This window comes from Cynara cardunculus, assembly GCF_001531365.2.
Source record: "Cynara cardunculus var. scolymus isolate 2C chromosome LG 16, CcrdV1, whole genome shotgun sequence".
Lineage (NCBI taxonomy): Eukaryota > Viridiplantae > Streptophyta > Magnoliopsida > Asterales > Asteraceae > Cynara > Cynara cardunculus.
Genome location: NC_037543.1, coordinates 21,246,849 through 21,260,057, shown reverse-complemented (window position 1 = coordinate 21,260,057; position 13,209 = coordinate 21,246,849). Strand labels below are relative to the sequence as shown.

General features: G+C 37.8%; 1 protein-coding gene across 4 annotated transcripts; it reads left to right on the top strand.

Moving 5' to 3' along the window:
- Positions 1-2,386: 2,386 nt before the first annotated feature.
- LOC112529365 (mitogen-activated protein kinase 4-like) lies at positions 2,387-12,336 on the top strand. Of its 4 annotated transcripts, none has more exons than XM_025140628.1 (8): positions 2,389-3,214; positions 4,841-4,970; positions 6,182-6,319; positions 7,232-7,564; positions 9,107-9,290; positions 11,323-11,484; positions 11,706-11,861; positions 11,944-12,071. In XM_025140628.1, the coding sequence occupies exons 1-8, from the start codon at positions 3,039-3,041 to the stop codon at positions 11,979-11,981; spliced, it is 1,317 nt and encodes a 438-aa protein (XP_024996396.1). In that variant the 5' UTR covers positions 2,389-3,038; the 3' UTR covers positions 11,982-12,071. The 4 variants fall into 4 exon arrangements, 3 of the variants coding, with proteins under 3 accessions (XP_024996396.1, XP_024996395.1, XP_024996394.1); XM_025140627.1 differs by having other exon boundaries at positions 2,393-2,626; positions 2,718-3,214; positions 11,706-12,336; XR_003070916.1 differs by having other exon boundaries at positions 2,387-3,214; positions 9,114-9,290; positions 11,706-12,099.
- The last annotated feature ends 873 nt before the right edge of the window (positions 12,337-13,209 follow it).

The window sequence follows — 13,209 nt, the reverse complement described above, 5'->3', positions numbered from 1 at the left end:
TGTGAATTTATTTGTTCTATTCGTAGTATATAAATATTATATACTTAAAAAAAGATTATACCAAATTCTTGATTCTTGTGTTTTTGCTTCACTTGTGCGTGTTTTGTCTTGTTCTAGGCATGACAACGGGGTGGGGATGCCGCAAGTTTTGTAATCCCCGGCCCCGGCCCGGGGTACGGGGATTAACATCTTGTCCCCGGTTAAACCCCGGTTAAACCCTATAAAAAAATATATGTTAGTTTGAGTCTACCGGGGATCCCGGGCCCCCTCCTCGTCCCCGGTTTGAGACTACTGGGAATCTCTGGCCACGGGACCCGTTTTAGCGGGGAATCCACGTCTCCATCTCCGTCCCCGTCCCCGTCCGGGTCGGGTGAACCAGGTTCCTCACCGGGTCAGGACACATCACCATCCTTATCGGTAGATGTTGAATCATCCGGTGTAGAATGATTGAAGAGACACCGAATAGTTTAGGACATAGTGAAAAATGGTTGTTAGGTAAGGGTTCCGAATAGATGATCTGAATAATATAAAATTTGAGTAAATTGCAATTTATGTCTATGTGATTTGTCAATAATTGCAATTTTCATCCTTTTGGTTTAGAAATTGTGATTTTTCGTTCATATGGTTTGCAGTTTATTGTTATTTTAGTCTCAAGTCTAATTTCCTACGTTTATATACAACGGATCAAAAAAGTAATGATTGTAAACCACAAGGACCGAAACAATAATAAATTATAAGGATGAAAATAACAATAAATAGAAACTATGGGGACGGAAAATGCAACTTCTAAACCACAGGGATGAACATCACAATTTTAAACAAACCACAGGAACAAAAAACATTGCTCTAAAAAATTACTATTTTAACCTTATGTATGTTTTAGTGTTGAATGAAAAATGATTATTTGGTAATTGTTATCCTTACCTTACTTTCGTACTTATTTTTCTCGATCTATGTTCACCATGTGCTATAGTCATTGTTCCTTCTGCATATTTGCTTATACTTTTGCACAAGCCAAAGATTTTTGGATCTACTGTTGGTCAGTTATATATATGTCTCAAACCCCCACCCCCAATTTTTTTTTGGAAGATTCAAACACTAGAAGTGGTGATTTCAACACTGAGGATTGTTTATTAAACATTCAGGGGTCGTTTGGTTCGCGAAATTCGAAGGAATTTGATGTAATTGAAATGACCAAATTCCAATTCATTTGTTTGGTTCATATTTTAAAATAGATGAAATCCTTCAAATTTTATTGAATTCCACAAATTAATGAATTAATCATTTATTGGCATAATGAAAGGAATTGAATTTTATCACCACCCACCACGACCATGTTACTATTGTTCGTCAAACCTCATCCCTAACCCCCCACCACTGCTGTCGCCGCCACCCACCCACCCTACCTACCCTACTACTAATCACCATGCTACTACTGTTGTCATCACACCCACCCTCGGTCACTCACTTCACATCCCTACTACAATCATGCTACTATTGTTAATGTCATGCCCCTAACCTAACCCCTACCAACACACCATTATTGTCGCCGTTACAACTGTCAACCCACCACCCTACCCCAACCCACCACTAAACACCATGTCACTATTGTTGTCGTCATATTCACCCACTCCCAAGGCCCAGTCACCCTACCACTATCTCACCACAATCATCATCACAACTATCACCTCGCCATCTATCCCTACCCATTCTACCGTCTCGCCCCTCCCGTACCCCCATCCCGCCCCACCCCACCCCACCCCACCTTATCCTACTCCAACCCACCACTAACCACCATCCTACCATTGTAAGCCATCACAGCTACCACTCCTGCCACCCACTGCCTCACTCTAATCCCCCTCGCCCCACCCTGTCTGCCCCCAACAACCCCTACCTATGGAAAAACACAAAACTTTTAAACCACATGGATGAACATTGCAATTTTAAACAAACTACAAGAACAAAAAACATAATTTACTCTATAAAATTACTATTTTAACCTTATGTATGATTTAATACTGAATGAAAAATGGTTATTTAGTAATTGTTATCCTTACCTTACTTTCATACTTATTTTTATCGATCCATGTTCACCATGTGCTATAGTCATTGTTCCTTCTGCATATTTGCTCACACTTTTACACAAGTCAACAGTTTTTAGATCTACTATTCGTCAATTTTGCATACGTCTCAAACCCCCCTAATTTTTTTGGAAGATTCAAACACTAGAAGTGGCGATTTCAATACTAAGAAGTCGTTTATTAAACACTTATGATACGTTTGGTTTACAAGAATGAAATAAAATTAAAATGATTTAAAATCCATTTCAATCCCACGTGGTTTTACTGATTTGCGGTGTTAAGGTGTATAAAATCGCGTAATTGATGGGTGGGAGAAATCCTTTGAAAATGGGTGTCATTTGAAATCCACCGGATTTGGTTCCTGCCCTAATTTCAGCACACCGCACACCGCACACCGCATACCGCACCTCCTCTTCGTCCCTGCTCTCCGGTGCTCTCCTTGCGGTCCCTGCTCTCCTCGTTGTCCCTAACCCCTCCTCCTTCCCTGCTCTCCGGTGCTGCCATCCTCCCTTATTGACGCCACTGCCTTTCTCCTTTCTCTACCGGTGAACCTCTTTCGCTTCATCTTGTTCTAATCGATCAATCACTCATGTTATCCATCATCCACAAGCTTTCTGACCTCAAATAATGCTTCAGGAGCATCTAGGTTCGCTGTATGGTGTTAATCAAACCCTTAACAGGTGTATGGTACTCCGTCATCCTTGAAAAAGTTTTACACTTAAATTCAACCACTCAAAAAGATGAAGAAAAAGGTATAGAAAAAAGGGTAAATTTCTTCACGGGTGACCATATCACTTCTAGTTCAAAAGTTTCTCTCTCTTCATAGTCATAACCCCTAATTTAGAAATGTCAAATAGCATATCTTCTTCCCCCAAATTTTGCTCTCTTGGGTTCTCTTTCTAGAAAGAGAAAGTAGAGCGAGAGAGAGAGAGAGAGAGAGAGAGAGAGAGAGGAAGCATGTCTGGGGTGGAGTCGATTTCTGCTACTACAGGAGATCAGAGTAATATTAAAGGGGTTTCTACACATGGTGGACGTTATGTTCAGTATAATGTGTACGGTAATCTCTTTGAAGTTTCTCGAAAGTATGTTCCTCCGATCAGGCCTGTCGGTAGAGGAGCTTATGGTATTGTTTGGTAAGAACCGAACTCTGTTCATTGTTTTTGAAACGTTAGCATGATTTCTAGTTTTTGATCGGTTTTATTGGTGCCTGAGTTGGTGAAATTGTGCATTTTGTGATTTAGTTGTGGTGATTTGTTGATTTGATCTTGATATGTGATCCAAACGAAGGGGAAGTGGGGAAGGCATTGAATTGTGATCGTGATGCACACCTGGTGTTTGTGAAATTTGTTAGAAAAAACTTGCTTGGAATCCACTGAAAGTCGTATATCACTTTCAGATTGAAGTATTTCGACGGTACGATCGAAATCTCAATCGGATAAAATTCAGTGGTTTTCCATACTTGAGAATGCAGAAATCGTTATGAATCTATATGTACCTCTCTAGACGAAAAATGACCAATTCAAAATTGTAAACCGGGCTCTGCCCCGTGGACCCCGCCACCGGGGGCGCTGCCCCCGGACCCGCGTCGTTTAAATAAACTCAAACAAGTGTGCACTCCACACCTTACTTACTTGTTCGATATTTATCATGATTACATTGCTCAACAAATTAATCCCATTACACTTAAATGATATTAGTTATACAAATCACCAACAAAATTGTTTCAAACGAGTAGGGTTCATCCCATCTTGATTTACAGGAAACTTGAGCTCATAACCCTTGATAATTGGTTCAATTCATCAAATTTAGCTACATTTTGATGATGCTGGCACTCAGTCAGATGATTCTATTTCATGAGTGTGTGTCGGCTTGAAACTACGGTTTCATCGTCTTTGAGTTGGGAATTTGTTGAATTTAGTGTCTTGATTACAGTGATTTGTAAATTGAGATGTGATTTAGTGACTAAAAAATGCCGAAATGTAATGAGTTTTGATCATTGTATAGAAAAGCTGATTGGTCAAATCAGCTTTGAATATGGTCGTCTAGTTGAATTGCCTTCGATAGTCAAGAAATTCTCAAATGTGGTTATTGATCTCATTAGGTTTGAATATGATCTCATTATACAACCTGAATCATCTATGGTTGATTAAGAATAGGAAAAGGGGTTAGGTAATCTTCCTAGCTCATTGACTCGTTGTGTTCATTAATAAGATCGATTGAGGTTTCTTCTTCTTTCGGTAGTCCTAGAAAAGAAACGAGATGTTATAAGGAATGGAAAATTGTATAATTTAACCGCTATATGTTCATTCCATAGGAAGTTGACTAAACACGAGCCCGATTCATGTTTTGATATCTTTTTATTTTCAAGAGCCGGGAAACCACAGCCGAAAAGGGAAAGTTTTGCAACTCACCACCAACAGGTTCCAACCACCATTTTTTGGTAACCGTTGGTGTCACGGTCAGCTTTCACGACCTAGTCCCACTGCACCCTAAATATAACCGCCTGGAAAATCCCCAGTGGCTCTGAGAAGACTCGAACTGGCGACTTAGCTTTTATTTGCCCACTTAAGTGAGCCTTCTTATTAGTGATTTGCCTTATATATTGATCAACCTTTCTAATTACTACTGTTATATAGCGTAATTGTGTCGTCTAAAGAGTATTCAATGATTCTATTTTCATGGTTTTGCTTAGCATTATTCATTCTTGTTTTTTGTATGTTATAATGTGAAGAGAATTGATGTTTCTTTATTTGCTTCAGTGCTGCGACGAATGTGGAGACACGTGAAGAAGTTGCCATCAAGAAAATTGGTAATGCATTTGACAACAGAATAGATGCCAAAAGGACTCTAAGAGAGATTATGCTTCTTCGTCACATGGATCATGAAAATGTGAGTCCCCTTTATGAAACTTTATATAAATCTTGAATCAAAGCGACTCTAATGCCATTGTCTTGTGTGCATAAATAGCATCCTACTTCTATCTAGAAACATGGCTGTGGTTTCTAATAAGGGTAATTTCACAAACATATTACCACCCATCTGGTAGAGGTCAGGTCTACTTAAATCTTACCCCCTAGACCCCACCTTCAGGTGGGATATACTGGTCTTGTTTGGTTTGGTTATTACTATCCCAGCTGCCAAATTGACAAATAATTTGTTCTAAATTCAACTAAGGGGCCGTTTACCAAAGGCTTGCCCGGGTAAGTGCTTACTCGCAAAATTCAACACTATCACTTACTTACCTGATAAGATTTTAGTCCACCAAAATGGTATCTTATGCAACAATTTACTAGGTAAGCGCTAACCGTGGAAGAGTCGTCGCACTCACTTACCGCGTACGACTCTCGGTCCTTGCCTCTGCTCTTACCAGGTAAGATTCTTCGTCCTTGCCATATTCATCCGGTTAGGTAATGTGACTTGGTAAGCACTTACCCGGGTAAGTTTGGTAAACGGCCCCTAAGAGACATTATAGTGCGGGATTGTTCATCTGTTTCGGGAAAATGATAACATGTACCGTCTAACATGTTGATTTTGTGGTCAAAAGTCAAAATTCTTATCCAAACCGTTAATTGACTACATAGATGAATATATTTGTCAAACTGGCTAAAGGTTATTGTATATTTGTCGTTATGGTGATAAGTTCTAATTTAAGCTCGAAGCATGGGAAGGTATATTTAGCAATGCGTTGATTAGTCCTTAATTAAGTTGCCTTTTGATTACTAAGATGTTGATTTCTTTTTATATCAACTAATTAACTTCTTAGAACCAAATGGTCAAACTTGGTCACTTTGTGTGGGATTTACTGGAGTTGTTTGATTTGGTTTATGCTTATGGAAATTAAAGCTTTTAATCTATATTTTGGCTTGTCATATAAGAGTGTCTTACTACATTAAGTTGTCTTATTCCTTGTTATGTTTGGTTTTAGATCTTTCTTTCCATCTATGAAGCATTGATGTTTCCTTTTTACCTATTTGCTCATTATCATATTACATATATATTGATGGTATTTAAATTGGGTTGAAGGGTATTTAAGATATTTGACAAATGGTCAAACTTGGTCAACAATCATAAGCTCACTGCTTCATCTTCAACCTCTGCAGGTTATTGCAATCAAAGACATCATTCAGCCTCCACAGAAGGAAAACTTCAATGATGTGTACATCGTTTATGAGTTAATGGACACCGATCTTCATCAGATAATACGTTCTAACCAACCTCTGGCTGATGCTCACTGTCGGGTTTGCCTCCATTCTCTCAATACTTAATTTTTAATGTGTTGTTTTGTTTGCTATCCCCACGATGCTCAATTGCTCTTAATGTTCGAGTCAGTCTTAATAATTTAATTAGTGGGATAAAATGCATTTTTTCCTGTCCCTCCAAAATAGGTGGAACAAAAACTAGGGAGGGATGGACAAAGCTTGGTAAATTACTAAAATACCCATGTCAAAGTAAAACCGTAAAACCTTCCACAATCATTTCGTCTGCCTACATTAGGGGTGTAAACGAGCTGAGCCGAGTAGTAAGTTAATTGAGCTCGGCTCGAAAAAGTTATACCAGGCTCGAGCTCGAACTTTTTCAATGTAGGGCTCGAGCTCGAATATTTTTTGAGTTATGGAGCTTGATGCTCATGTACGGGCTCATACTTACAATTGATTAACTCGTTTATTGGCTCGAGGTTTATAATTTTTATATTTTATTGTACTATCTATGGACATATGAGCATGTTTGGCTCAAACATATAATTTTTGTATTTTTATAGTATTATTTAATCGAGCTTGCGTACAAGCCGAGTCGAACATTGGTTTTATGAAGCTCGACTCTTTAAGTTAAACGAGTTCTGTTTTCTGTTCGAGATTGGCTCGAGCTTGAGTAGCTTGTTAAAAGCTCGACTCATTTACACCCCTAGCCTACGTCACACTTGCCCTTCTTGTCTAGTCCTAGTGAGTTACGATAGAGTTGGGAAAGGTCAAATCATAAAGTGTCAAGTACAATGGCGTTCTTATCGCATTTTATTTTATGTTCAAAACCGTTCATTCATGCAAAGTGTGATGTTTCTTTTTGCATTTTCGCAAAAATCGAACATTTTCCATGCAAATGTTTCTGTAGTGGTGATCGTTTAATTTACGTTTTGAACTTTTGATACCATGCAGTATTTTCTTTACCAAATACTACGAGGACTCAAGTATGTTCATTCCGCACACGTCTTGCATCGTGATCTAAAACCAAGCAACTTACTTCTCAACTCGAATTGTGATCTAAAAATTGGAGATTTTGGGCTTGCAAGAACGACTTCCGAAACAGATTTCATGACCGAATACGTTGTTACTCGCTGGTACCGGGCCCCAGAGTTGCTCTTAAATTGTTCGGAATATACAGCAGCTATCGACATCTGGTCAGTAGGTTGCATTCTCGGTGAAATCATGACTCGACAACCGCTGTTTCCTGGCAGAGATTACGTTCATCAGCTCAGGCTTATCACAGAGGTAGCAGTTCTTTTCACACTGTTTTTTTGCAGATCTTCTAACAAGCCTTAAAGCGTGTCTTAATTTACGGGCGTGCACACATTCGATCCAAACTATCGACACTGAAACTGTAAATAGACAACATATGATTTGGTTTTCGGGTTCAACGGGTTAGAAAATTTGGTTCTGGGTTCGTTCTGCAACCAGTTAAAACCGAATAATGCATAAAGAAGTAACTTTATTTTGAAAATTTGCGTCCTTAAAGCGAGTTCATATGAGAAAATGATGATTCTGTAGGAAATCTATGAACTTTTATATCCCTTCGTCCCAAAATAAATGCAACATCGAAGTTTTAGTCAACTATCTAAAATGCGGGACAGTAAGCACAAAATTGGAAAATTTTATGGACCAAAATCGGAAACCTGGAGGCGAACTCAACCTTTAGGGTGCGTTTGGTATTCAGACGGGATGGGACAGCTATTCAGCATTTGGTAGGACAGAATATAACAGATAAAATGACCAATTTACCCCCAATGAGTTGTTTATATATTTTGATTAATTTATGTAATTTATTAAATTATAATAAAATAAATATGTTTATAGCAATATATATCATAAGAAAGTTTCTCTTAAAATGTGTTGGGATAAAATTGTTGTATTTAAGTCCTTGAGCTTAAAGTGTTTTACATTTTTTTTTAGTGTAACTTTACATGCTTTGTAGTTAGTTTTGTTCCTTGTAATTTCTTGGTATAAATAGGGTACTTGGTTAGTTTTGTTAGTTACTTTTAGCATATATGTGAGACATTTTGAGAGCTAAACTTGTCATCAAGAACACTTGTACTTTGATCTCCATATCAATACACTTGCCCACATATTTGCATCAATCTGTGTTCTTGAATTTTGATGAATTGTATGTTTATGAGTTGAATCTGGGAATGACACCAAAAGAAAAAGTTTATATAGTTTCAAAATTTTATTTTATACATTTTCTATATTATTATTATTATTATTATTATTATTAATATTTAGTAAATTATATAAATTAACCAAAATATATAACCCATATAAAAATAATATTTTGAGGATAGTAAAGTGAAAGTTTAGAGAACATAAAATACGATAAATAAAATTTAAAGAATGAATAAAATGTAATGAGGGAGGAGTATTTGATGTTTTAGAAGAGAATTTATGTTTTATTTTTAGGTTATATTGGTAAAATATAAGTGTGTTGTTCCATGGGGTGGGGATGGACACGCCTGTCATGTCTGTTCCACATAAAAGTTCTGCCAAACATGGAACAGTGACCCTTTATAAATTATGTCCTATGCAGTGTACCAAACACACATGGCCCATGGGTGCACGACTGCACGCAAGCTGATCTGAACACCCACTGTTTCAAAAAAAAAGATGCTTGAAAATTTTTGTGGACCAAAAAGGGGTAAAGAAATAATTTCACGTTGAGAATTCGCCAAAAAAGGAAATGTTCATTTATTTTGGGACCGAGGAATTGATCTTTTACTGGGATGGGGTTTGACCATTTGTTCTTGTCCAACTTTCTTTTAGCTCATAGGTTCACCAGATGACGCAAGTCTTGGATTTCTAAGAAGCGATAATGCACGAAGATACGTTAGACAACTTCCTCAGTATCCGAGGCAACAATTCTCTACTAGATTCCCAAATACGTCTCCAGGAGCTCTGGATTTGCTGGAAAAGATGCTCTTCTTTGACCCAAATAGGCGTATTACAGGTAAAAACGTGTAACTTATAATATGCATTTTAAGCCTACGCGATTATTTTCCTTACCAGACAAACTTCTTGAAACTCCGATGTGGGATTTACTAGTTTTGTTTGGTTTGGTTCTCAATCTTGCATGCACAAACTCCAATGTAGACATAGTTTTTGTTATCGGCTAGATATAAACCATCAATCTCTATACATACATATATATACATACATACATATACATACATACATACATATACATACATACATACATACATACATATACATACATACATATATATGTATATATATATATATATATATATATATAGGGGTGGTTACTTTGCAAACCAAGCCACTTGTACAAACCGTACAAACCATCCTCATCCGTCGATTTCATTGTTTATTTTAATGAAATTGTTTCATATAATTCTTTTCTTGATGAAATTGTTTCATATATATATATATATATATATATATTTATTTCTATGTAAAAATGAAATTGTTTCATGTATTTCCCATTTTGATGAAATTTGTTTTCTAAAATTAATATAATGAAGATAAGAATGTCCATATTTAACGCCCTTCACAATAAAAAATGACTAATCAACCCTCATAATTAAAAAAAAGGTGAAAAAAGAAAAGAAATTATGATGGGTTGAATGAGGTTTTCAAGGTTTGTACAAATGGGGATGTTTGCATTTGATTCTTCCCCTATATATATATATATATATATTAGATGAATCGTGTAAAAATAGGAGTTAAGATGAGAAGCGTAAGAATGGATCTGGACCGTTGATCACTTTTACTCTCACACCCACCCATCAATTGCGTTTATCACATGAATTGATCTGGTGCATCTCGGTGCACCACATTGTTGATCTTCAATTTGGATTGATCCACAAGTGGAATCTTTTCTTATCCTTCTCACCATAACTTCCATTCTCACCGTAACACAAATCAAACGAGAACAGGGTAGGACATGACGGGACTTGAGTGTCCTACCCAAAATAGGTAGAACAAAAATATTGGAGATGTGACAAAATTGGTAAATTATTAAACTACCATTATCAAATTAAAACCTTAAAACCTTTCATAATTCTTTCACCTACCTATCTCACTCCCTCTCAGTCCAATCTTGTTCTGTCCATACCGTTTGACTACCAAACACACCCCTAGGAGTCTTCACAGAAACAACCACTCTACCATTTGGGCATAGTATAAGTTTGCATACAACCTGCCCCCTAGACGCTACTTTCGAGTGAGATACACTAAATGACCCTTGTCAAATCAAAACCTTAAAACCTTTCATAATTCCTTCACTAGCCTACCCACTTTCCCGTTTAGTCCAATCCTGTCTGTCTACGTACCAAACACATCCTAGGATCTTCACAATTACAACTGCTCTATCCTATGGGCAAAGTACAGTACAAGTCTACGCACATCCCACCCCCTAGACCCTATTTTTGAATGAGATATATTGGTTTTGTTTGATTTGTATATACTGGTAAATTACTAAACTACTGCTGTCAAATTAAAATCCTACAACCTTCCATAATTCTTTCACCAGCCTACCGCACTCTCAACTGTCAAGTCATGTCATGTCATGTCCAATCCCATCTGTGTACCAAACACGCCCTTAGGGGCCTTCACAGAAACAAATGCTCTACCCTTTGGGGCAGAGGACATGTCTGCCTACATCCCACCCCCTAACACTTCTTTCAAGTGGGATATACCGGGTTTATTTGGTTTTGTTTGATTTGTATATATTGGTAAATTAATAAACTACCCTTGTCAAATTAAAACCTTAAAACCTTCCATAATCTTTTCACCAGCGTACCCCACTCTTGACCATCTAGTCATGTGCAGTCCAGTCCCGTCTGTGTACCAAACAACGCCTCTAGGGGCCTTCCTCTACCCTCTGATGTGGAGGACAAGTCAACGTACATCCCACCCCCTAGACCCTACTTTCGAGTGGAATATACTAGGTTCGTTTGATTTTGTTTGATTTGTATAATTGTGATCATCAAGAAATCTTGTTTTTGGATGAATTGCAGTTGATGAGGCACTGTGTCACCCGTACCTAGCACCGCTTCACAAGATCAATGAGGAGCCGGTTTGCCCTCGACCGTTTAGTTTCGACTTTGAGCAGCCATCGTGCACTGAAGAACTCATCAAAGACCTGATTTGGAGGGAGACTGTAAAATTCAACATGTTAGGTAAAAAAACAGGACACTTTAAAACTTCGTTACGTAAATAGGAAAATTTAAAACTTCGTTACAAAAAAACTCTTTGTTGTACAATATAGGAGCTAAGCCAAACTTCGTTATATTTTGATGCATTTTCCCCTAAAAACGCAATTTCATTATCTTATCATAAACGGAGTTGGATTAATGTTCATCTATTCCTGCTCATTCGCATTCTTTATGCCCTTTTTTAGCTGACACCATGGATCCACTCGATGACATATTTGGTTCATCACTAAACTTAGAAGACGCCCACTTGAACGAAGGCTTTCAAGAAGGCTATGATGCCGGTTTGGCTTCTGGAAAAGACGATGGACGTGAAGTTGGATTGAGAACAGGGTTTGTAACCGGTGAGGAATTGGGGTTTTACAGAGGTTGCATTGACGTTTGGAACTCGGTGATTCGAGTCGAACCAACGTGTTTTTCGACCAGGGTTCAGAAGAACATCAAAGAGATGGATGAATTGGTGACCAAGTATCCGATCTTGGAGCCTGAAAATGAATCTGTAACGGAAATGATGGGGTCGTTAAGGTTGAAGTTTCGGGCTATTTGTGCAACGTTGAACGTGAAGTTGGAGTATAATGGATACCCAAAAGCCTCGGGCTCGAAAGACCAGTTTTGAAGTAGAAGAGGATCGATCGATCGAAGAAGTCTTCTTCTCGACAAACTTTTTTTTCTGTACATGTATAATACATCTATTTGTTCTTGTTTGATAAGAGGCAATAAATGATCGATCAATTATCGTACTTGTCGTTTTATTGCAAAACAATTGTTATTGTCTTGCTTAAAATCATGACATTTATCATATAAGTCTGATTGGACCCAGTTCGATCCTATTGGATTCAGCCGAGCTATATTAGTGGGTTTTGATGGTCTGATCCAATTGGATTCAGTCGAGTTATATTAATGGGTTTGAGTGGACCGGTTGTCATTTACTGGATCTAGTCGAGCTCATTTTAATGGGCATGACTGGACCCAGTCCGATCCTATTGGATTCATCCAAGCTATATTGGTTGGTTTGACGGTTTGATCCAATAGGATTCGGTCGAGTTATATTAATGAGTTTGAGTGGACCGTTTGACTGGACCCAATTCGATCCTATTGGATTCAGCTGAGCTATATTAGTGGGTTTGACAATCCGATCCAATTAGATTCGGTCGAGTTATATTAGTGGATTTGAGTGGACCTGTTGTCTTTTGCTGGATCTAATCGAGCTCATTTTAATGGGCATGACTGGACCAGTCCAATCCTATTGGATTCATCCGAGCTATATTGGTTGGTTTGACGGTTTGATCCAATTGGATTCGGTGGAGTTATATTAATGAGTTTGAGTGGATCGTTTGTTGTTTATTGGATCTAGTTGAGCTCATGACTAGACCCAGTCCGATCCTATTGGATTCAGTTGAGTTACATTAGTGGGTTTGTGTCACACCCCGCTAAAGCGGAAACACGGGGTATGGCAGGTAGAGTCTTATAACAATAGTGTATAAACAACACAACCATACATTTAGAAAACATAAATTCAAAATAAATAAAGTTTACAATCCCAAAATAAGAGTTTGCATCACTAAACATAAATTAAGATCGAAATTTCCAAATGTAACACGTCTTCAAACATGAGTCATCGAAAATCTTTCTTACCCTAAAAAAGCATGTCAAACAAGTGTCAACTACAAGAGTTGGTGAGTTCACAGGTTT